This window comes from Protomyctophum bolini (assembly GCF_963924005.1).
Source record: "Protomyctophum bolini genome assembly, chromosome: 23".
Classification (NCBI taxonomy): domain Eukaryota; kingdom Metazoa; phylum Chordata; class Actinopteri; order Myctophiformes; family Myctophidae; genus Protomyctophum; species Protomyctophum bolini.
In genome coordinates this window covers 26,836,129-26,862,610 of record NC_137884.1, presented here as the reverse complement: position 1 = coordinate 26,862,610, position 26,482 = coordinate 26,836,129, and the positions used below count along the sequence as shown (strand labels likewise).

At 45.2% G+C, this 26,482-nt stretch overlaps 1 protein-coding gene across 1 annotated transcript in view; it reads right to left on the bottom strand.

The window, feature by feature from the left end:
- Positions 1–24,342, bottom strand: part of chst11 (carbohydrate (chondroitin 4) sulfotransferase 11) — a gene marked incomplete at its 3' end in the record, with an annotated part of 82,682 nt that extends 58,340 nt beyond the window's left edge. The window contains exon 1 of the mRNA XM_080757510.1: positions 24,112–24,342. Within this exon, the coding sequence (XP_080613636.1) occupies positions 24,112–24,229 (118 nt within the window). The 5' untranslated portion in view covers positions 24,230–24,342. The remainder of the gene's footprint in view (positions 1–24,111) is intronic.
- Between the last annotated feature and the right edge of the window lie 2,140 nt (positions 24,343–26,482).

Below are 26,482 nucleotides of genomic sequence, written 5' to 3'. Positions count from 1 at the left end.
GGGAACCCCCTTTTGGTGTTAGCATTATTATGTTATGCTTTAGCTATGTAAAAATAGCAGATCTACAAGCTCATAGCGCGCCACCGAGTGGCGCGCTATGAGCTTGTAGGTCTGCTATTTTTGAAAAATCGAAGAACGACTGACATAGAAACATAGCTTTTTCAGAAAACTGTCAGGATGTAGGAGAACATTTTTTAGAATCTGATCTCAGGTCAGAACGGGTTAACTCAAACGGCTGCCAAAGCGAGCGCTGCTCTCTCATTATATCGAAGTGCAAACGCCTTCGTTTTATATCATTTAACCCGTTTGGACCGATACCATCGATTCTACTAAATGTTCTTCTAATCTAAATCCTGACAGTTCTGTGGAAAAAAACCTTATGTTTCTAATGTGCCAGTCAAGGACCCTCAAAAATATATGTAATTGGCCGCCGACCCCCATCTGATAATATGTTAAAGTAAAAAACTTTCACTCTGAAAGAATATATATTCAAAGATTTGTGCCTCAGTTTCACAATTTTTCTAAATAAGCAGACCTTGTAGATCTGCTATTTTTCCAATAGCTAAATTAATAACGTGATGTTTAAAACACCAAAAGGGGTTCCCGCACAAAATGGGTTAACCTCTTTTTAACGTAGTCAAAATACGGAGACAAATGCCAGCGCTGATGACCTGCATCCGCCGATGGCAGAGCCATGCTGGCTAGGGCCCAGGGCCCAGCCGGGACATACTGGCCAGGGACCAGGGCCCACCCGGGACCAGGGCCCAGGGTCCAGCTGGGACATTGTTTCATCCTCTGTTGACAAACAGAGGATGAAACAATGATCAATGCCAGTGCTGATGAGCTGCGGCCGATGGCAAAGCCATGCTGGCCAGGACCAGCCGGGAGCCATGCTGCCCAGCCGGGACCAGGGCCCAGCACCACTTAAACCAGCAGGGCCCTGGGCCAACGGCCCAGCCAGAACATTGTTTCATCCTGTATTTCCTGTCCACACCCAAAGCACAGCACAGCTGGAATGATCTCTGAAGGCAGATGTTGGGACACCCTGCAGCCCAAACTACCAACTCAAGAGGGATCATGGGACAATAAACGTTATTGGTATTAGCTTTTATCGTGATATAAAAATCACACCTGTGTGAACTGAGTGGTGCAACTCCCCTCTCTCTCCCTCTCTCAGCAGGCAACAGTACAGCACTGTCTCTCTTTGTTTCTGGCACAACAGCGCCACATATAGGCGGACACAGAGTCACGGACATTGCTGTTCCTTGGAGTGGTTGCACCACTCAAAAATCACACCTGTGTGAACTGAGTGGTGCAACCCCCCTCTTTCTCTCCCCCCCTCCTCTCTCCCTCTCTCTCTCTCTCTCTCATTAGCAGGCAACAGTACAGCACTATCTCTCTCTCTGGCACAACAGCGCCCCTACTGGTACTAATAGTCATACTCGTGCTCATACATACATACATACATAGGTGAACACAGACATTGCTGTTCCTTGGAGTGGTTGCACCACTAAAAGAAAAACACTAACTCACAATAATCACATCGCTCAGATGTTAATTTATCCTGAAATTGATCTTCCGTCATACACTAGAGGATGAATTATAGCCTTTGTTTGTTGAGCTGCAAATCCAGCACCACTTAAACCCTCTATGTTGATAAAAACTGGCATGCTCTTATTTCTACTCTACACAAATCGGTTAGCGAAAAAAATATATAGCAGATCTACAAGCTCATCATAACCTGATCTGTGCTATCCAAAAGTGTCATTTTAAGTTTTGATCATCGCTAAAATTCGGTAATATTGTTAATCGAAATGATTTTTGCCACGACGATAATCGTCACATGTAATTTTCTTATTGTCCCATCCCTATAGATGCAAGATTCAAAAGATATTGTCATATATGTTGACCTCTCTCTCTCTCTCTCATAGATATATTATACATAATTAATTGCATTTTTATAACGCTTTTCCAAGTGCTCAAAGCGCTTTAAAACGGTCCATTCATTCATACATTGGGAGGTGAATCTTTACAACGGTTCATTAATTCATACATTGGGAGGTGAATCTTTACAACGGTTCATTCATTCATACATTGGGAGGTGAAGCGGCGAACAGTCGACGCCAGCGTCCTCACTTCCCACATTCACACACCGACGGTGGCGAGCTCACACCGACCGACTCACTGGAGGCAACGTAGGGTTCAGTGTCTCATTGGAGGCAATGTAGGGTTCAGTGCCTTGCCCAAGGACACTTCCACATGTGGACAGGAGGAGGAGGAGGAGCCGGGATTCGAACCGCCGACCCCAGGGATCATTGGACGACCTGCTCTACCTCCTGAGCCACAGCCGCCCACATACTGTACATGTACTGTATGCATATAAATAGGACTGTATACAGTATGCTGATTTGTATGCATACACTACCCACACAGAGGACAGTGTATAGCAGTGTTATCCCCTCTAAGTGGTGACGGCCCAAAACCTCATGACAGATATGTCTATACTTCCAACTAAACTGAGCAACCGTGAGCTGCTATAATGGTAGTTATTCGTAGACAGTGTCTCTCACAACGAATTACTGGAAATGTGCACCAATCGGTACCTCAGGAACGAAGCATTATGCCCTAACCCATTCTGGACGGGAACCCCTTTTGGGTGTTTTAACTAAAGCATTATGTTATATACTTTAGCTATTGAAAAATAGCAGATCTACAAGCTCATAGCGCGCCACCGAGTGGCGCGCTACGAGCTTGTAGGTCTGCTATTTTAGAAAAAAATCGCGAAAACGTGCCTCAAATCTTTGAATATGTTATACATTTTTATTAACATTTTAACTCAAATCTTTGCTTCTGGGGAGGAGGTCCCTGGAACAACATATTTTCAGATGGGGGGGGCGGAGGCATATTACATGTCATTTTTGGGGTCCTTGACATGAAATATTGAGAACCACACCGATATAGAAACATGAGGTTTTTCAGAATTTATTTTTATTAAAAAAAATACTTTTTTTTAAATTTCGACGTCAGGTCTAAATGGGCTAAAGTGGGACGCAAATGGAGGACAGAAGCACTGAGTCACTTTGTGTTGTCACCGTCATCACAGTTCGTCTCTCTCTCTCTCTCTCTCTGAAGTGAACTCAGATACCTATAAATGCTGTCTGAGCCTCTCACAGTGCTGCAGTTATATATGTAACCACCCCCAAATTATAGTGTGTGTTTTTTTCTTTTTCTTCTTTTCGAGCCCCTCTTAAAATAGACAGCGGAGGAAATTATGGCCCTGTCACTGTACTGCGCGTGTGTGTGTGTGTGTGTGTGTGTGTGTGTGTGTGTGTGTGTGTGTGACTGTGTGTGTGTGTGTGTGTGTGTGTGTGTGTGTGTGTGTGTGTGTGTGTGTGTGTGTGACTGTGTGAGCGAGTGAGTTCAACTGAAGGCATGCCATCTCTCGCACCGAGAAAAGAAGCAGAGAGAGTGTGGAGAGAGAGAGAGAGAGAGACCTGGGAAACGATTCTACAAATGCCTTCTAAATCCTGACAGTTTTCTGTCAAAAAACCCCATGTTTCTATTATGTCAGTCGTTCTCAAACATTTGCATGTCAAGGACCGCCAGAAATATATGTATTTGGCCGCCGACCCCACATCTGAAAATATGTTGTTCCAGGGACATAATGTGGTGGTGAAAATGCATATAAACACCATGGTATTGATTAATTTAATGTAGCCTATACTAGTAGATGATACTTAACACTCTAATTACCACCTGTTCCTCACTGACAAACTCATTAGAGACTGCCGACTCATGTAAACCTATTTCAAACTGTGTGAGTTAACTATAGAATGGAGTCCATTTAAGGAATGACCATCTCTTGTTACTCCTGAAACTCTGTACACTGCTGAAAGTGTTGTTTGATATTCAAAACAAGCCACCGAATTTTTTTAAACAAACCCAAAAGAACCCCCGCAAAAACCCGCTACCTGGGGAAAAAAACAAGTCAACTTTGGCAGGGAAAACCAGCCAACATGGCAACCCTGTGGCACACAGACAGGCGACAGAAGAGGACGATACATCTTGCGGGTGCCATGTCCTCCGAAGCACACACTTCCAAGCCAACAGCATGGCCCGAAAACTGCAACACAGAAGAAGTCACACGACCGCTTTATAGCCTGCCATGCTGGATATGGACCTCCGCCAACCAACCAACCACATCGCTCACTCCCCACTGGCCTAGTCTCCATGGCAACGCCCCCCCCCCCCCACCTGCACGGCATGCTGGCTGTAGGTAGGAGGCCGGTGGTGTGGAAGCTTAGTTTTGTCTCTTAAACCTCCTCCTGGAATTTCTTTTCCCATTCCCGTCTCCCTCTTAATTCCACAATCCATTTTGCTCTGGGGTTTTCTCCTGGGCTGAACCAGAACCAGGCCCTTCATTCATTGTCTCCACGTCCACTCTCTATCTGCAGGTAAGGGACTTACTTAAAGATGAACTGCAGTTCATCTTTAAATGTATTCATTTCAATTATCCACAGTATTTGAAACAGCTTATTATGATACCATACACGTCGTCTACACATCAACTTAGACATTGCTCACAGGTTTACTTCAATATACCCACATCAGTTGGCAAAAAATAATTTATGTTCAAAGCTCCTTAGTGACTGGAACAATCTACCTGTTTTCATTTGTTTAAAACTGTGCGGTCCTCTCATCTGGAGATCACTGTAGCTGCTGCAGCTACAGTGATCTCCAGATGAGAGGACCCGGCAGTGGTAACCAACCTTTTCAAGCCCAAGAGCCCATTTTATTCCCAATTGTAAGCCAAGATCTACCACTAAAACGTGTTAGAAAAAACACTTGTTTTTTTGCTATTTCTGACAGACTCAATGCATGTGCACACATCCACACAAAGACTAAAGCTTAAATTAGAATAAATACTTATAGTAAGTTTGTTATATTATCAATGTCAAATAATATTAAGACAAATTAGAAATAATTAGTATTAGAAATATTTTGTTTCTCATTTCAATGAATATTCACATTGGCAGATGTTCAAATGACATAGGCATAACATGACCATATATATTTGCACAGATATGGTGACATACTCTCAGGGTCAGCCCACCTTTAATGAGACTGCTGTGTTATCTGCAAGCGTTTTGAAATCTGGTTCATATTTAGTGATTGCCAGTCTGAGGGTGTCATTAAGATGTGAGTCAGTCATACGAGTTCTAAACTTGGATTTTATTATTTTCATTTGTGAAAAGGCCATTTCACATAAGTATCGGACAGCAGTTCAATGACAGTAGGCTCCGTAAATAGGATTTGATACAAAAGCAGCTACTTGACTCATGCGTTGTACTTCAACAAGTTTTCATACTTCATATTTATCATATCTTTTGCTCTATGTGTGCGTGTGTACAGATTTCAAACTGTAGCATTGATTATTGTCACGGACAGAAGTCATTCTTTATTTCTTTCCCTTTGCATATGCCCTGGAGTGCACTCGCCTATTAGTTTGCATTGCAGACTGGTATATTCAGTATATTTGTCTCATTTTTATATTTTTGTTTGAGGAGAACGAGACTATGCATTCCTTTAAGCAACACAACTTCTGCAGCTGCATCCATATGTTTAGAATTTGCATCAATGATCAAATCCCAATAATAAAAAATATAACAACGAACAACGAAAACTGAAGGAGCAGCGGCGCTATCGGCTAGTAGTCCCAACTCGAAGTGTCTGCAGCCTGTCACGAGGCCCCGTGAGCACGTTGTTCCGTATTTTAATGTCGGGTCGGAGAATAAATACAGTATGAATGACGGCGGGATTTATTTGACCACTCTGTCCTGCTTTCTTCACGAGAAGAGAAGAGCGCTCACAGCTGCTAATATGGTAGCAGCCGTGTGGCTGTCAGTTCTCTTTACGGCATGACGTAATGGGAACCTGGGTCTGGGAAGCTCAGAGCTGCAGCCATTGGCTCATGATACGAGCACACGACCAATGGGACAGATCATTCAGTGTTGCTAAGATACCACCCCCCCACCACACACACGCACACACACACACACACACACACACCCTTGGACGATGGGGTCTATTCTCAAACTCAGAGCCACAGCGCTCTGCTCAAAATTAATTTGTATGTGACGAGCGGCACTGACATTATTCCAATGGGTCTGAGCACTTCGCGATCGACTCGAAAGGTTCCCGCGAGCTACTGGTAGATCGCGAACCCCAGGTTGGTTACCCCTGTAGCAGATCCATGATGCAATGATCCATGTGTTATGTCTACGTTATGTCCATGTTATGTGAAATGTTGTTTTGTTGCAGTCTGTTTTGTCTGGTTGAATTGTTTGTAAAAAGTGTCTTTATGTATGAAGTGTATTTTGTGAATTGCCCTTTGACCCCCTTGAAAACGGGATGGTTCATCTCAAGGGATTGTTATCCTAATGAAGAAATTCAGACAGACTTCACAGATATCTCTTAAGCACCACTGCATGGGGTAATCCATGAGGTCCAGAGTAAACACAGACTGACGGACAGATTAGATTAGATCACCTTCCAATGCACATCATGCAGAACGAAAACAAACACATACTGGCACACAGGACACACACACACCCCTACACATATAGATTTTACGAAAATAAATACAATAATGTATTTATACACAGTGCAAGTGAGTTATTCTGTAGTGTGGGAGTATACACTTTTCATGCCTTACTGAGAAACTTATAATGTATAAATGTATGTGTCGGCTCAATGAGTCTCAAAACTGCATAATTATGCTGCTATGTAACCCGAGCTTCAGTAGCACTAGGTATACCGGTCTGCTTTTTGGAAGCACTGGTACAGTATGAATGTTTATTGTAAAAATTATGTTTTTATGGGTTAGGGGTGTTTCTTCTCTGTATGTAGTGTTTTATGTTGTCTGTTGTTTATTGGACCCTGAGTCTGAACAGATAAAGTTGATTGATTCATTGTTTTATGCGATGCAATGCAATGCGAGTGTGAATTAGCCCGATGCCAACCGGGCAGGAGGTACCAAATCTTTTGTATCTACCGACCAGACCCCCCTCTACTGAATTCCTCCACTCTTGGACATGACTCGACCACAAACAATGGAACAGTCAGAGAGAGCCTTTATCTTCACTGCATCTGGTGGCGCATACAGTACGGCCGGAATAGGATCCGGTTCATTCTGTGAACCTTCTCTCAGTGTGATGCACTCTTATTAAGCACTTCTATCGCAGTCCGGATTTGGGTTGCTTTACAAGCTGTAAACGTACAGTACGCCAGCTGTATATGTTTTACAGGCATTTATAGCTTAGATTTAGACTTAAGAGGATTCTGAACAGAACAGAACAGTGAGGGAAAAGATCACAGGATTCTAATGTGGATGATTCCTCTTCCTATTTCCCAAAGGGATTTTTTTTTGTTTGAACCAAAGCTTTCTCCTTTCAGCGTGGACACATAAACATTCCTGTGTGCAACACACACACACACACGCCCTAAAAAGACACGGGAGTGACGACAGATGGGACGTCTTCAACAGATAGAGACAGATTACTGTCTGGAGGGTCTACTCCTGCCTGGAAACGACACCTGGGTCTCCGGGAGGAGAGGAGAGGAGAGGAGAGATGAGTCACATCTGTCCATGAGATCCCCACACCCCTCCACCCCTGCCCACACTCCTCCACCCCTCCCCACACTCCTCCACCCCTGCCCACAACCCTCCACCCCTCCGCACAGAACCCAGCCTCCCTCAGAGTTGCTGTCAAAGTGTCCTTGAGCAAGACTCTGAACCCCTAATTGCTCCTGATGTGCTGGTCGGTGCCTGCCTTGCATGGTTTCCGCCGCCATCGGTGTGTGAATGAATGTGTGTGTGAACGGGTGAATGTAATGCACAATCTATATAAATAAATGCGCTATATAAATGCACCATTTAGCATTTTTATTTACCACACCCTTCCTCTCCATCCTTCCATCCATCCACCGTTTCCTTCTCAACTCTCTCTCTCTCTCTCTCTCTCTCTCTCCCCACTGTCCAACCGCTGTGTGTCCTGGCATGAACTGTCCAGACATCGCACCATAGACAGACGCTACGTCTTCTGTTGCTAGGAGGGGCTTGGGATCGCATCTGTGTGTGCGTGTGTGTGTGTGTGTGTGTGTGCGTGCGTGTGTGTGTGTGTGACTGTGTGTGTGTGTGTGTGTGTAAAGAGAGTGTGTGAGGGACAGTGCGAAGGATTGAGAGAGAGAGAGAGAGAGAGAGAGAGAGAGTGAGACAGACACAGTGTGAGCGCGTGTATGATTGTGCGCATGCATAATGCGCTATGTCTACAATTTGTTGCCGACTCAGCTGACGTTAGAGAGAGTTGTTTGCTCTGCTGTGCCAACATGTCCGCCCTGAACCCTCCGTTTGGCGTGGCATGAGAGGAGGCCCTTCTTTGAGTCTCTCCGACCAACGAGAGAACGCTCAGGCAGCTGGCCTGTCTGACCGGTGGCCAGCGCTTTCAGCCGATGCCACGCCACGGAGCTATAGCGAGCGGGACCAGGCCTGGTGCCGGCGAACTGAAAAAAACGGCCACACTGGCAAACTCTATTGGAAACTCTATCGTCCAGATAGAGTCATAGTCATAGAGGGGAAAGAGAAATGAGATACCCAGAGAAATGCTGTGTTCATTTCACCCATTTAGACCTGAGATCAGATCCTAAAAATGTCTTCTAAATCCTGGGCAGGGAGATTGGTGCCCCAGACTAAGTTGTTCTCTGTTCGGTTGAATCCACATAACAGCTTATCTTCTCTGGTTCTTCTATCCCATTCTGCCTTGGGTTAAGTAAACGACGCTCCAACATTCCTGGACCGTTGGTTTGTGAATGAATCGAGGCCCGGCACACGGAACAGAATCTGCTGCCCCACTACTGTCGCCACTTATAAGGCCCGGCAGAATCCAATAAGTTCTGGGTTTGATTTCCATCTGCTGGCACGCTTTGACTTCATTAGAAAGGACACCCCGGTTAGTTGGGAAAGCGGGCGCAAGCATTATGAAAGCACGCACGCACGCACGCAAACACACACACACACACACACACACACACACACACAAGCCCAGTCACATTCACTGTGCGCACATTATTCACTCGGAGAGTGACCACTGTCTGTCAGCCCAGTGGAAACCTGACCAAAATATGCCAGCGCCAAATTAGTCTACACCACCAACCAGAACCAACCCAGTCCACCCGGCTAAATCTCTGCTCCTGTATGACGCATCGGTGAGTCATCATTGCACACGTTCACGATGACACGTGAACGCCGTTTCATACGTGAAGTCGTGAACGTGTTGTAATGATAGTCAACGGAACCAGCGTGTTCATGTGTTTGGACCCAATCCATTTTTATAGCGCTTTTCCAAGTGCTCAAACCGCTTTACAATAACGGTTCATTCATACATTGGGAGGTGAATCTTTACAACGGTTCATTCATTCATACATTGGGAGGTGAAGGTTCATTCATTCATACATTGGGAGGTGAAGCGTCGAACAGTCGACGCCAGCGTCCTCACTTCCCCACATTCACACACCGACGGTGGCGAGCTCACACCGACCGACTCATTGGAGGCAACGTAGGGTTCAGTGTCTCATTGGAGGCAGTGTGGGGTTCAGTGTCTTGCCCAAGGACACTTCCACATGTGGGACAGGAGGAGGAGGAGCCGGGATTCGAACCGCCGACCTGCAGGGATCATTGGACGACCTGCTCTACCTCCTGAGCCACAGCCAGCCGCCCCAACTTAATGCAAGTGGATGGGAGGAGAATAAATCCGGCGACGTCACTATTAATATATTACTCTCAGGGACAGACACGTACAGTACAGTACAGTGGTGGTGGGGGGGGCAGTCACTCAAAATGATATACGGCATCGTTCACAGAAGTGTCATGAGTCATCAAGAGTCATGATGATAGTCAAACATCCAATGAATGGGCAGAGAAAGGAGGGGTGTGTGAGAGGAGAGGAGGTTCTATATCCCAGAGAAAGGAGAGGAGGTTCTATATCTCAGAGAAAGGAGAGGAGAGGAGGTTCTATATCCCAGAGAAAGGAGAGGAGAGGAGGTTCTATATCCCAGAGAAAGGAGAGGAGAGGAGGTTCTGTATCCCAGAGAAAGGAGAGGAGGTTCTATATCCCAGAGAAAGGAGAGGAGAGGAGGTTCTGTATCCCAGAGAAAGGAGAGGAGAGGAGGTTCTATATCTCAGAGAAAGGAGAGGAGAGGAGGTTCTATATCTCAGAGAAAGGAGAGGAGAGGAGGTTCTATATCTCAGAGAAAGGAGAGGAGAGGAGGTTCTGTATCCCAGAGAAAGGAGAGGAGAGGAGGTTCTATATCTCAGAGAAAGGAGAGGAGAGGAGGTTCTATATCTCAGAGAAAGGAGAGGAGAGGAGGTTCTATATCTCAGAGAAAGGAGAGGAGAGGAGGTTCTATATCTCAGAGAAAGGAGAGGAGAGGAGGTTCTATATCTCAGAGAAAGGAGAGGAGAGGAGGTTCTATATCTCAGAGAAAGGAGAGGAGAGGAGGTTCTATATCTCAGAGAAAGGAGAGGAGAGGAGGTTCTATATCTCAGAGAAAGGAGAGGAGAGGAGGTTCTGTATCCCAGAGAAAGGAGAGGAGAGGAGGTTCTATATCTCAGAGAAAGGAGAGGAGAGGAGGTTCTATATCTCAGAGAAAGGAGAGGAGAGGAGGTTCTATATCTCAGAGAAAGGAGAGGAGAGGAGGTTCTATATCTCAGAGAAAGGAGAGGAGAGGAGGTTCTATATCTCAGAGAAAGGAGAGGAGAGGAGGTTCTATATCTCAGAGAAAGGAGAGGAGAGGAGGTTCTATATCTCAGAGAAAGGAGAGGAGAGGAGGTTCTATATCTCAGAGAAAGGAGAGGAGAGGAGGTTCTATATCTGTTACATACAGTATAACACTATTTATTATATATATATATATATATATATATATATATATATATATATACAGTATAATAAATAGTGTACAGCGATTATGGGAATACTGAGTGCTGATCGACATTTTCAGTCTCAGGTTTGGTCTGCTGTGGTGCTTGGAGAAACATCCACCTTCTGCCTGCCCACCTCGTCACCGTGAGCCAATCCACGATCAGAGGGCCAGCCTGGGGAAGGATACTTAACAGTTCACGTGCCAGCCGTGTTGCATCCTTTTAGTATTACCCCTAGACCATATACGTCAAACTCAAGGCCCGGGGGCCAAATCAGGCCTGTGACTGAATTATCTTTGGCCCGCGGGATGATATTTAATTAGTATTAGAACTGGCCCTCTGGTATATTGCACGGACCACCATAATACTACAATACTAAGTCCCACAATGCACTGTGAGTGCATTGTCACGTATCGAGGGCCCGCAAGCGCAAGCAATAAAGCATGCGTCTTCTCTTCACTATTGATCAGCAGTGAAAGTATATCACTTGTGGTCAACTTTCAGCTATACCCCTCTCCCCAAAAATGGCCTGTGTGTTGAAACACAGTCCGGCCCTCGACTTGTACCAATTTCTTTATTTTGGCCCACTGTGTATTTGAGTTTGACATCCCTGCCCTAGACGTTGTAAGGGAATGTAACAATATCCCAGAGAAAGGAGAGGAGGTTCTACATCCCAGTCGCTGCTGCCATGTCTCCCAGTAGCAGTAGTTGTGGATGTGACTGGCTACTAGTAGTGGTCCTGTCCTGGCAACTTTAATGAGTTGTCGCTTGGCCCTTTCCTCCACTTAATTAAAGCCATGATTCACTTCTCTTACAGGGAAGGGAAGGCTGCAACTACCCGAGCAGAACTACACAGTATAACCCATTCTGACCTGAGATCAGATTCTATAAATGTCTTCTACATCCTGACAGTTTACCATTCTGACCTGAGATCAGATTAAAAAAAATGTCTTCTATACATCCTGACAGTTTTCTGAAAAATCTATGTTTCTATGTCAGTGGTTCTTCGATAAAAGAATAAATAGCAGACCTACAAGCTCGTAGCGCGCCACCGAGTGGCGCGCTACGAGCTTGTAGGTCTGCTATTTTTCAAAAGCTAAAAAGCATAGCATAATGCTAACACCAAAAGAAGGTTCCCACGCCCAAAATGGGATAAAGTGAGTCAACACACTGTGCCATTGTGTGTGTCTCTCTCTCTGTCCCAGCTCGGTGTCTCTCCACCTCTCTCTCTCTCTCTCTGTCCCAGCTCGGTGTCTCTCTCTCCACCTCTCTCTCCTCACTCCTCACTCTGTATTCCGCGTTGCTCCGCTGCGTTCGTTGGCCGGGGGTCGGGTTTCAAATGGCGGGCTATACAATTCCCTCTGCCCGCTCCCGTTCTCCGATTACGGAATCAATGTGCTGTCCTGTCCACTCCCAAAGCGGTATAGAGCGAGAGAGACAAAGATCGAAACTAATTCTTAAATCACGAGTCGACCTCCAGAACATATACAGTGAGTACACACTGGTGTTGCACAAATACACAGGATGGGAACCCATGTTATGGTGTTTTAAAAGCATTATGGTATACTTTAAGGCAGCTATTGAAAAATAGCAGATCTACAAGCTCGTAGCGCGCCACTCGAGCTTGTATAGGTCTGAGCTTGAAAAGTCGTGAAAATGTGGTGCAAATCTTTGAATATATATTTCAGAGCGAACATTTTTCTCTCTCCATTTTTGAGTGGTGCAACCACCTATTCACCTACTGTATGTGTCCGTGTGACGTTATTGAGCACCAGTATGACTATTAGTACCAGTAGGGGCGCTGTTGTGCCAGAAACGGAGAGAGAGAGAGAGAGTGCTGCACTGTTGCCTGCTAATGAGAGAGAGAGAGAGAGAGAGAGAGAGAGAGAGTTGAGTTGCACAACTACATTTTTAACTAAAATATTTGCTTCTGGGGTGTCCCTGGAACTACATATTTTGAGATGGGGGGTCCGTGGCCCAATAGAGATAATTCTGGGGGTCCTTGACATGAAAAAGGTTGAGCACCACTGACATAGAAACATGGGTTTTTCAGAAAAAATTTTCTAACCCTAACCCTAACCCTAACCCAGAAAACATTTTTTTAATCGACCCGAGTCCTAAATGGGTTACCGGTAATCTTGTTGCTGCTGCCCATGTGGTGATCCACTGGCAAACACAGAGCTGGGACATGTAGTCTTTTATACTGCCACAGTAAAGACTACATAAAACATAATGATTATGTACATGACTGTACACTTTAATGATGAAGTCTAAACACAGACACGCCAACACACACTCTTCACATGCCCCATATCCTCGTTTGTTTTTTCAAGCGTTAGAAAGCCAAACACACGCACACACGCCAACACATGCCAACACCTTGCCCTCAAGGGAGGTAAATAAATATATCACGTAATGTATGCACATGTTTGCATTGTCAAATGCAAACATGTGCACAAATATACTCATTCATACATATAAGACGGTGCACATGGCCACACACACACACACACACACACACACACACACACACACACACACACACACGCCAACACCTTGCCCTCAATGGAGGTAAATATATCACGTAATGTTATGTATGCACTTGCATTGTCAAATATACTCTATACACATAGGACGGTGCACATCGCCACACACACACATGCACGTGTGCACGCAGGGCGCACACACACACACACACACACATGCCAACACCTTGCCCTCAAGGGAGGTAAATATATCACGTAATGTATGCACACATGCATTGTCAAATGCAAACATGTGCGCCGCAAATATACTCAGTCATAACATTATTAGGTGCACATGGCCGCACACACACATGCACATACGGTGCACACGTGCGCTCGCACACACACACACACACACACACAGGTCACCGGCCCCTTGTTCTCACCAGAGGTAAATATTATGAGTGGTTCTGTGTTTGTCAGCCCTGAGTGCTGCGCTGTGACTGGACCCCCATTCTGTCACCGCCCAAAAATGCCCCTATAGCCCCCCCCCCTCCCTCTCTCTCGGCTAGTGTTAACCAATTCTGGGCGGAAACCCCCTTTTGGTGTTTTTAAGCATTACGTTATGCTTTATAGCTATATTGAAAAATAGCAGATCTACAAGCTCGTAGCGCGCCACCGAGTGGCGCGCTACGAGCTTATAGGTCTGCTATTTTTGAAAAATCGACTGAAGAACGACTGACATAGAAACATAGCTTTTTTTCAAGAAAACTGTCAGGATGTAGAAGAACATTTTTATAGAATCTGATCTCAGGTCAGAATGGTTTAATAATAATGCCCTAATGTGGTTAATAACACTCGTCTCTATAGTGGTGAGCTTAGTAACTACGCGGAGCTATAAAACATAACGACCAAATCAATATTTATCGGCCGCACCGCCGGCATGATTACATTCCCATCTTCTCCACCGGCGAGACGTCGTCCAATGACACAATGTGGCACTTAATTAATGACCAATGGGAACGGCTCAGTCTAGAAGACACTCAGTCATCAGCATGCCACACACACACATATAGAATACCGTACTATACTATACTTATTACTGTACTGACATAATACGGCAGACAGACAGACAGACAGACACACCTCCAGAGTACAGACAGACAGACAGACACACCTCCAGAGTACAGACAGACAGACAGACACACCTCCAGAGGACAGACAGACACACCTCCAGAGGACAGACAGACAGACAGACACACCTCCACAGACAGACAGACACACCTCCAGAGTACAGACAGACAGACAGACACACCTCCAGAGTACAGACAGACAGACAGACACACCTCCAGAGTACAGACAGACAGACAGACACACCTCCAGAGGACAGACAGACAGACAGACACACCTCCAGAGGACAGACAGACAGACAGACAGACACACCTCCAGAGTACAGACAGACAGACAGACACACCTCCAGAGTACAGACAGACAGACAGACACACCTCCAGAGGACAGACAGACAGACAGACACACCTCCAGAGGACAGACAGACAGACAGACAGACAGACAGACACACCTCCAGAGTACAGACAGACAGACAGACAGACAGACACACCTCCAGAGTACAGACAGACAGACAGACACACCTCCAGAGGACAGACAGACAGACAGACAGACCTCCAGAGTACAGACAGACAGACAGACACACCTCCAGAGGACAGACAGACAGACAGACACACCTCCAGAGGACAGACAGACAGACAGACAGACAGACAGCCACCGATGCGGCAGATGTGTCAGTGAGTGAGTAATGGAAATCTTTGCAGATGGTCCCATTTTATTACCATACAAGGTTTTGTGCACGTGCACACACACACTAACACACACACACACACACACACACACACACACACGCGCACACAGGCATGCATTTGTGAGCACCAGTCACCAAGTTACAATTTAGGAGAGATTTAGCAGGCGCTCTCATTTCTTTGGGACTTACAAAGTGCCAGTAATATACCGTCTCCAAGAATAAAGACATAAAGACTGATCATGATATTAACCTGCAAGAGGCCAAAAGGACTACAATTTGAGTGACATGAGTGCCAACCCTGCAGGCCTCAACGTGACGCGTTAACAATGGGAGGGTTAGTTAGGGGTATATAAATGGAGAAATGGGTCCAAAATGCAGTGAGATCAAGCAGTGAGATGAGATCAAACTGTGCTTTACGGTCCCAGCCGAGCAGATGTCGAGCAGAAAGCTGCACTTAAGAACTGACATTTTTCCATCATTAACGTCGCCACCTCCGACGCAGAGGAAGGAGTCGGAGCGGTAATTATCCCATTCTGGGCGGTAACCCCTTTTGGTGTTAGCATTATGTTATGCTTTAGCTATTGAAAAACAGCAGATCCACAAGCTCGTAGCGCGCCACCGAGTGGCGCGCTACGAGCTTGTAGGTCTGCTATTTTTGAAAAATCGAAGAACGACTGACATAGAAACATAGCTTTTTCAGAAAACTGTCAGGATGTAGAAAACATTTATAGAATCTGATCTCAGGTCAGAATGGGTTATTGTGGGGGGGACGGGCGGGGAGACCCCCCTGAACATCTGACAGCCCTTCATCTACTTTAATAAAGACGTATTCCATCCTCACTCGCACCTTTCACCCAGAACCTGCCACCACCAGTGTGTGTGTGTGTGCACGGCTTTGCGTGCGTGTGTGTGTGATCTTTGTCAGTCTGTCTAACATGTGTGCAGATATTTCCTGCCTGCCCCTTCATGTGTGTGTGTGTGCGCACGCATGCTGTCACATATATTTCCTGCCTGCCCCTTCATGGCTGCATCAACGGACCAGTTGACATTATAGCCTGGTAGCGAACTAGCGAATCACACTTAGATATACTCACTACTCACAGCTCGCGCGCACACACACACACACACACACACACACACACACACACACACACACACACACACACACACACACACACACACACACACACACACACACACACACACACACACACACACACACACACACACACACACACACACACACACACACACACACACACACACACACACACACACACACACACACACACACACACACACCTGGAAATCTTGCTTTGCCCTGAGGTGGTTCGAAAGCCTTTCCACAGTAATCCCATGAGTCAGTGTTTTTTCCCATGATTCATAATGAATAACGGGGCCAGCCGACCAATCAGACAGACTGATTCATATGAATAACGGGGCCAGCCAACCAATCAGACAGACTGATTCATATGAATAACGGGCCAGCCAACCAATCAGACAAGACTTAAAATATGACATATACAGCAAGAGGGACAAGTTATCAGACAGACAGACAGACAGACAGACAGACAGACAGACAGACAGACAGACAGACAGACGATTATTAACCTATTTAGGCCTGACGTCGAAATAAAAAAAATCTTCTAAATCCTGACAGTTTTCTGAAATACCTCATGTTTCTGTATCAGAAACCCACCCACCAACCAGAAGCAAAGATTTGAGTTAAAAACGTTCGCTCTGAAAGAATATATATTCAAAGATTTGCGTCGTGTTTTCGCGATTTAAAAAAATTAGCAGATGTACAAGCTCGTAGCGCGGCACTCGGTGGCCCGCTATGAGCTTGTAGATCTGCTATTTTTCAATAGCAAAAGCATAACATAATGCTTTAAAACACCATAAGGGGTTCCCGTCCCCAGAATAGCTGACAGAACGGCAGACGGGCATTGAGGAAAATACAGGGAGCAGGTGATCAGACACACAGCGCTGCTCTTTGTGATGAGTGTGTGTGCGTGTGCGTGCGCGCGTGCGTGCGTGTGTAACGACTCGCTGATTCTGGTTTTCCAAGCATGCTCTATTCCCCCCGTCTGCATTTCGTAAGACTTGAGTCAGTAAGCCAGTGAGTAGGTGTATGCGTGACGTGTGTGTGAATAGATATTTCTCTGAAATATCAGATCTACAAGCTTGTAGGTCTGCTATTTTTGAAAAACATTGTTAAAATATGTCGCAAATCATTGAATATATATTTCAGAGCGAACATTTCTAACAAAAATCTTTGCTTCTGGGGGGGGGGGGGTCCCTGGAACTACATATTTTGAGATGGGGGGGGGTCCGTGGCCCAATAGAGATAATTCTGGGGGTCCTTCACATGAAAAAGGTTGAGCACCACTGACATAGAAACATAGGTTTTTCATAAAATTGTTAGGACTTTTTTTTAATCGACTTCAGTCCAAAATGGGTTAATTGTGCGCACAGTGAATGTGACTGGGCTTGTGTGTGTGTGTGTGTGTGTGCGTGCGTGCGTGCGTGCGTGTGTGTGTGTGTGCGTGCGTGCGCGTGCATGCTTTCATAGTGCTTGCGCCCGCTTTCCCAACTAACCGGGGTCCTTTCTAATGAAGTGCCAGCAGATGGAAAATGGAAATCAACCCCAACTTATTGGATTCTGCCGGGCCTTATAAGTGGAGACAGTTAGTGGGGCAGCAGATTCCCGTTCCGTGTGCCGGGCCTCGACTCATTCCCAAACCAACGGTCTAGGAATGTTGGAGCGTTCGTTTACTTAAAACCCAATCTTAACGGGAACCCATTTTGGTGTTATAGCATCATGTCGTGCTTTAGCTATTGAAAAATAGCAGATCTACAAGCTCGTAGCGCGCCACCGAGTGGCGCGCTACGAGCTTGTAGGTCTGCTATGTTTTTGAAAAATCGAAGAGCGACTGACATAGAAGACATTTTTTTTAATCTGATTTCAGGTCAGAATGGAAAACTGTCAGGATGTGTAGAAGACATTTTTAGAATCTGATCTCAGGTCAGAATGGAAAACTGTCAGGATGTGTAGAAGACATTTTTAGAATCTGATCTCAGGTCAGAATGGGTTAATCAGACCAGTGTGTGTCCAGTGGAAACCTCGTATGAATCTGATCTCAGGTCAGAATGGGTTAACCCCAAGGCAGAATGGGATAGAAGAACCAGAAGATAAGCTGTGTATGTGGATTCAACCGAACAGAGAACAACTTAGTCTGGGGCACCAATCTCTCCTCGCCCTCCCCCCCTTTCCCCCCCTGCCTGCCCTCTCTCTGCCCTCCCCCCCCTGCCTGCCCTCTCTCTGCCCTCCCCCCCCCCCCCCCCCTCTCTGCCTGCCCTCCCCCTTCCCCCCCTTCCTTTCCCCCCTGCCTGATGTTTGATCCAGGGATTTAGGAGTCAAGCTGGGCAGGAAAACAACAGTCCCCGCTAAAGATCACACAAACAGGAAGTCCGGGATACGAGTCTCCTCGTACAATGCACACACAAGGGCAAGAGGAGCAGCAAGCTGGGACACGGAATACAATGAATGGGAGCAGGAAACACACACACACACACACACACTTGTACACACACACACACACACACACACACACACACACACACACACACACACACACACACACATCTCTAAATGTTGAATCTTCTTTTGCTCATCAATCTCTCAATCGTTTCATAGCATCCCGTCACGGGCAGACGTTCTGTGGAAAAACGCCGTAACGCTAAAAGACAGGACAGTTCTCCAGTAGAAAAAAGGGAAACAGATAGAGGGCCTGAAAATGGGGACAAAAAAACCCTAAAAGAACACGTTACTTAAATGTAAATCGCATATATAGTCAATTTTACAGTATGGCAGCAGTCGGTATGTCCTCCATTTATATATGAGATCATTGACCTCAGGACGGAGCAGTCTTTCCTCTATTCCGCCACATTACCGGCATTACTGCCCAAAAGGCAGGGAGGAATTTAGAGGTTCCCAAAGAAATTCCATGCAAGGCTTTTCCATACATCCCCATTTGGATGGAGTTCTTCCCTGTCTTGGTCGGGTGCAGTACGTATATAGTCCAGACAAGTCATTAATTGGTCAGACAAATGACAACCCACCTCATCTCCTAACCAAACCATAACCGCAAGCACGGGAGCAGACGCTATAGTCCCACATGTGGATGAATGTCGGACTAATGCCCTGTCTGAAAAGTGTCCACCTCATCTCTTGGTCGGGTTAAACCGGACCCACCATATTACAGAAACAGTTCTTCTCTGTCTTGGTGGGGTTCCGTTGCACCGGACCCACCATATTACAGAAACAGTTCTTCTCTGTCTTGGTGGGGTTCCGTTGCACCGGACCCACCATATTACAGAAACAGTTCTTCTCTGTCTTGGTGGGGTTCCGTTGCACCGGACCCACCATATTACAGAAACAGTTCTTCTCTGTCTTGGTGGGGTTCCGTTGCACCGGACCCACCATATTACAGAAACAGTTCTTCTCTGTCTTGGTGGGGTTCCGTTGCACCGGACCCACCATATTACAGAAACAGTTCTTCTCTGTCTTGGTGGGGTTCCGTTGCACCGGACCCACCATATTACAGAAACAGTTCTTCTCTGTCTTGGTCGGGTTCCGTTGCACCGGACCCACCATATTACAGAAACAGTTCTTCTCTGTCTTGGTCGGGTTCCGTTGCACCGGACCCACCATATTACAGAAACAGTTCTTCTCTGTCTTGGGCGGGTTCCGTTGCACCGGACCCACCATATTACAACAACCAAAAATAATAAAACGATTCCTCCGGTTCCAAATTGGGTCAGTTTAGGTCACTAGTTGGTGGTTTGGCAACTTGGGAGCTGGTCACACAATGGCATTGTGGGAGAAATGTGAGCAAATGACTGTATGAATGGCCTAAAGGTGCACAGAAGACAGAATGAAAGGGGAAACACGAAACTGTACTTCTCACACGCACACACGCTCACGCGCTCACACACACACACACACACACACACACACACACACACACACACACACAGTGAGGGAGATTGATTGAGGATAGATAAACAGAGACAAATAAACAGAGCTTCAGACTGATAGAAGGTGGGACAGAAAAGAGAGACAAAGAAAGAATGAAAGGCAAACTATCTCAGGGGCACAAAACAAACAATAGGACTCCAACAGTGTAAACAAACAGCTCTAATACCACTCTAAGGACCTGTAGAGTAGACAAGGCTCTAATAATTTATGACTCTAAATGGACCTGTAGAGTAGACAAGGCCTCTAATATGACTCTAAATGGACCTGTAGAGTAGACAAGGCCTCTAATATGACTCTAAATGGACCTGTAGACAAGGCTCTAATATGACTCTAAATGGACCTGTAGAGTAGACAAGGCCTCTAATATGACTCTAAATGGACCTGTAGAGTAGACAAGGCCTCTAATATGACTCTAAATGGACCTGTAGACAAGGCTCTAATATGACTCTAAATGGACCTGTAGAGTAGACAAGGCCTCTAATATGACTCTAAATGGACCTGTAGACAAGGCTCTAATATGACTCTAAATGGACCTGTAGAGACAAGGCCTCTAACATGACTCTAAATGGACCTGTAGACAAGGCTCTAATATGACTCTAAATGGACCTGTAGAGACAAGGCCTCTAACATGACTCTAAAAGGACCTGTCTAGACAAGGCCTCTAACATGACTCTAAAAGGACCTGTAGAGTAGACAAGGCCTCTAACATGACTCTAAATGGACCTGTAGAGACAAGGCCAGCTCTTACTGATGAAGTGGAACGGGTCCGTCATGGCCGATGGCCACCAACCCACCCGAGGCAGAGAGAAACCCAACGGAAAGTGACAAGAATACAGTAAAGAAAAAGGTCATGCTTTAGCTCCCCTACTGTACTGTACATGTACATGTCCGGCTGTCAGAAAACACACAAATCCATGCGTCACAAACGGCACCATTTTTGGCAGAGAGAAGATAACAAACAGCGGCAACTGACAGACAGACAGCCCCTCATTTGGCACCAATGTGACCTATGTTGGGCCAGGAGTTCACATTTGTGTGTGTGTGTGTGTGTGTGTGTGTGTGTGTGTGTGTGTGTGTGTGTGTGTGTGTGTGTGTGTGTGTGTGTGTGTGGGGGGGAGGATACGTGAATAAAAATATACAACAGTTCCATTATAAAAAGGGATATCTGTCATTTTACTGACAAAAACATGTTGGCTGATCAATCATAAACATCCATTTGGAGGATGACTTTTACCACCATGTTTTCCGACTTCTGATGGCATTGCTAGGGGCGTGTGTGTGTGTGTGTGTGTGTGTGTGTGTGTGTGTGTGTTTTAGGGCCACAGTGTGATGTCACTGTCCCCCCCCCCCCTCTCCACTGTCTGATTTACAAGGGGTCGTGACCCCCACTAGCCCTGAGAGGAGAGGTGAGAGTTTACACTGGGAGGCGAGACAGGGTTCCCATCAACCAGGCCTGGCCTGAGTGGGAACATGCCTGTCTGAGCCTAGGAAACCAAGGCTGTGGTCATTTATCTGATGAGGCTCTACAATAGAGGTCTCTGGTGGAGTGGTGTGTGTGTGTGTGTGTGTGTGTGTGTGTGTGTGTGTGTGTGTGGGCGTGCGACACAGGAAGAGAGAGAGTAATCGACTGACTGACTGAGCGACCGTCTGAGAGAGAGAGAGAGAACGTGAGAGAGTGTATGACGGAGAAAGTGAAAGCGAGTTGTTGTACAGAGAAAAGAGACAGCTGAGCTCAAAACTGAAGGCTTTAAAAGTATGCTTTGTTGTTGTAAGACAGGGTCGCTCGCTGTGTGTGTGTGTCCGTGCGCGATATAAATACAAGGTGTGTCTTTGTGTATACCGTATGTACACCAGAGAGGATATAATTTATAAGATAATTTAATTAATAACATTGGTTTTTATAAAGTTTTGTAAAGTATAATTAATCCATTTGAACGCATCCTTCCTTCCCCGGCGAATACAACACAATGCACTGCTTTTCTGTTTATCATTCAAGTTTGACCAAAAATAACTATTTTAGAAGGGAGGGAGGAGATTAGAGAGAGAGAGAGAGAGAGAGAGAGAGATGAGGAGGGTATTAAACATTCCAGAGCAGATATGGAAATAGTAAACAATATCTAACAGATACAGATAAGCCCCTCTGGCTTATATAAGTGAATCAACAACAAAACGAAAAACAACAACGTGCTTCAGAAGAATGATGAGCGTCGACTCAGTGTGACGTCTTATTATTCACCTCAACGATTACCTTAGATCAAAAGTATACGCCTACACTGTACTATTAAAGTACAGGAGGAAAATATCAACATCTCTATTATTCTTTTGTTAGTCATCTTCTCTCATACCTAGCTGTAACATAACACTGCTATAATAATAATAATCACAACAAACACACACAGGCACAACATGTCTGTTTTGCTCAGTCGGATTTTGCTCTTTGCTCAATGCTACTGTCTTGTCTGGTTAACACATTTCATCATACACAGTAAAATCCTGAGGTTATTTGTGACTCTCTTTTACTCTCAAATAGACCCTTTGGGGGTACATTTGTTGTACACTCTGAGTTAAATGCTCACTGAGGATTTCACTGTGTCGTTGCGTGGTTTCAGTGGGTAGACATGTCTTCCTTTTGTTTCAGAAGCACATGTGTGTTCTGAAACAGACCAATAGGCTGTCTGCAAGCAAGCAGGGTTTGGTTTGGCAAGCCTTTGTTTCTCAGACTTCCTCTCATCTGTCAGTTCCCCTTCTTAAGAATCCCCACCTTTAAATAATTATTCAAACAGTCATTTGTGGATGTGTTGTTGTATAGGCCTATCTTTCATTTAAAAGCATTTAGCATTATAGCCTCCATCCATCGTTTCATTTGACCAAATGGGATACAGTTACAGTATAGCTCAGCAAGCATTTAATATAGGCTACTTCTTCCAGGAGATGCGGTTGAGCTCAGCCATGATGTTTCGCCCTATTATACAGGCAGACTCACACACACAGCATACCTGTTGTTAAGTCGATATGTGTGAAAAAGAGAGAGCATCGGCATTTGTATGCAGGACAAGGAGAGGATGCTTTAGATTCCGCGCACAGGGCTTCAACTGTATAGGCTAGTAGGGGGCTACACACACACACACACACACACACACACACACACACACACACACACAGCGGAGAAGGAGCGTCGCGCACGGAAGCTTTTTGGCACGGATTCCACAAGACAAAAAAAGCATCCAGATTCCACCCAGACCAGACAGAGAAGAGAAGAGAACCGCTCCCTCTCCCTCTCCTCTAGCTGCTTGCCACTTGTCAGAGGACTCGGCCCCGGCACATAAATCATACATTAAATCACACCCACATGCATCATGCATGGATCAGTAGCGTAGCGGCACATGATCTCCTACTCCCAGGAGAATATTGTTGAATCAAGACCCATAAGAGAGACAGATTGCCGTTAATTGATTGTTGGAGCCGGATTGAATTCATTGAATTTTTTGCACTCCTCCAGGCATTATCGAGTGTCATGATGATTTTGACCTGTGATAGATTACTATTTACTAAGGCTATTAACGGTTTCAATTTAGTCACCGGCGGATTGAATTAAAAGCGTAAAACTGTGGCGACGCTATAGATTGAATTACGCGTTCATGAATTATTCTGCGGTTTCATTATTGTACAGTTGAACAAAACGAGATCCCCTCAGGGGCAACCCAGCAGGGTGTCTGTCTCTCTCTCTCTCTCTCTCTCACACACACACACACACACACACACACACACACACACAGTCACACGCACGAGGTAACAGAAGAAAAGGTCCTACCTGGTTGGAACATACTTTGGAAATAAAAGATGACCAGAATAAAAGATCCCAAACAAGTGGCGAAAACCATCCGGCATATTCTGCTCATCCTCATCAGCTCGAGCAGAGGCTGTTTCATCTCCGGGGCGGAAGAAAAGTGTTTGTTTTAGCGGAATGAAATTCTTGGTTCTGGTGGTGATCTGATCCTCGGCCGGGTCCGGTGGTACCGCGGTGCTGCTGCTGCTGGTCCGTGCCGTGGTCGGGTCGTGGCGGTACTGTGCTGATGATGATGATGATGACTGAGAGCCGATAGGATCCTCCTCGCTGGTTGTCTCGCTGGCCACTGAAGCCGTTCGGTTCGCTCCGGACTGTACCATTCCATTCCTTCCATTCCATTCCGCCCAGGAGGCGCACACCACGGACACCCCTCTCTCTGCCAAGACATGAGCGCACCCAGATGGTTGTAAAGAAAAGGGATAAGTATAATAGCAAAATAGGTAAATGCTCGCTTTACTTAAATAGCAGAAGGATATTCAGATATGATAGCCTGTATAGCTGGTGGTCGGAATTCAAGTTCACAGACAGCACGCTTCAAAGGTTTCTATGGCAGCTGCAGGGGATATTGGTAATCGCTAAATCGATAGGCACAGCAGGTGCAAATAATGTTCCTACTCAATCAGTATAGCTGTATACAGTATAGGGCTAGGCTACATACAAATGTAAAGACACTCTGGAATTTCTTAACCTCGGACTTCCCAATATGCTGTATGCCTACCTGACAACAAGTGACAATGACACACTTCCACACAGTGCAAATTAAAATTTGAGTCCACTGTTTCGTGGAAGAAAATACAAATGCAAGATCTACTCTATCATGGTCAGTGGCCACTGACTGACCACATGCAATAATCGCCAATAGCGTCACGGTCACGGCCCACCGACCACCTGTTGAAAACCCACCTGGCCTAAAGTAGCACGTAGATATAGGCGTAGATACTCGAGTCCTGGGCGAATACTAGGCTACTCAACTACAAGTTGAAAGTTGTTAAATATGCGGTTGAGTTAAAAGGACTGGAGTAGGCTGTGCTACTTGCTTTAAAACAAATAATTAAGTATTTAAAGTGTTTGTGAATGTTTTGGTGCCCACCTTTCCGTTACCTCACCACCTGTTATACTTACCACATGTTTTATAGGCCTACTAATAGTAGACTATTCAAAATCAAGTAACACTCAAATGAAGTACAGATACTCAAAAAATACAAATTGTAGGAATAGCAAAGTAAGACGAATGGCTATTTCCATCTTTGAATCAGAATGTTCAGAACGGCACGTCTGTTTGTTTATTTCACACTCTTCTCACAACACAACACACACACCCCCACTTCCGTGTTTACCCCGAAACCCCCGCCCACTCTCCTAGGGTGAATTATGTCCGTAGAAAGTCACTACAAAATACAGTATATAGTTAAGTCGTTACTGTCGTTACTGTCCACGGTCCACCATTGATTGGAAAGTATATAAATCAGAACTTATATGCTCGAGCATATACGTTCTGATTCACTTACTTTAATTAATTTAAATACATGTTAAAAAGATAAAGTGAAACTTTTTTTTTTAAAGAGAGAATGATCAGATCGAATTAAATAAGTCTGGTTCAATTTGGCTGGTATTAATATAGGGGCTAAACTGCCACGCACATTTCTTTCTGCAACACTGCACAGCACAGTCTGCTACTGTACACGAATGTGATACAGTAGAGCCCGAGGTGGGTCCTAATCATATGATATTAATAATTTCTTCAGAAGTTTCTTTCTTTTTTTTTAATCCCGTCAATATGATGAAATCAGTGAGAATAATTCTCAGATTTGAAAGATTAATTTAGTCATTGCGTCCATTGATCACCCAATACATATTAAGCTAGAGCATCACCTAGTGGCGGAAAACAGTAAATCACAATAAAGGTCTGATGGATATTTTCTTATTGATGTTTTAAATGGTTTCAATATTTTATGTTCACATATTATTACAATGTTAAAAAAGACCTTGTACATCGTCTTGTATCTGGTGTACAGGACTGCCCTGTCACCCAGTCTTGTCATATCCATATTTGCACGTGTATTAATTCTATTATCAGCTGTCACCCAAACTCCAGATTGATTAAAAATGGAGAACAACATGCCCTAAAGATGAGGATAAAAAAATACACTCTCACCCCATGAGATAAAGCGTCAACAACAGAATCCTAATCACAGAACGTGATTAGAAGTCGAAAACAGGATTCAGACTCATGATGACGCCTGATGACACCTTTACTCTGATGAGGCTTATCTCGACCTATTGAAATGTGACAACTGCATTCTGAATCTATGACATGTTTTCCAGTATATATGTT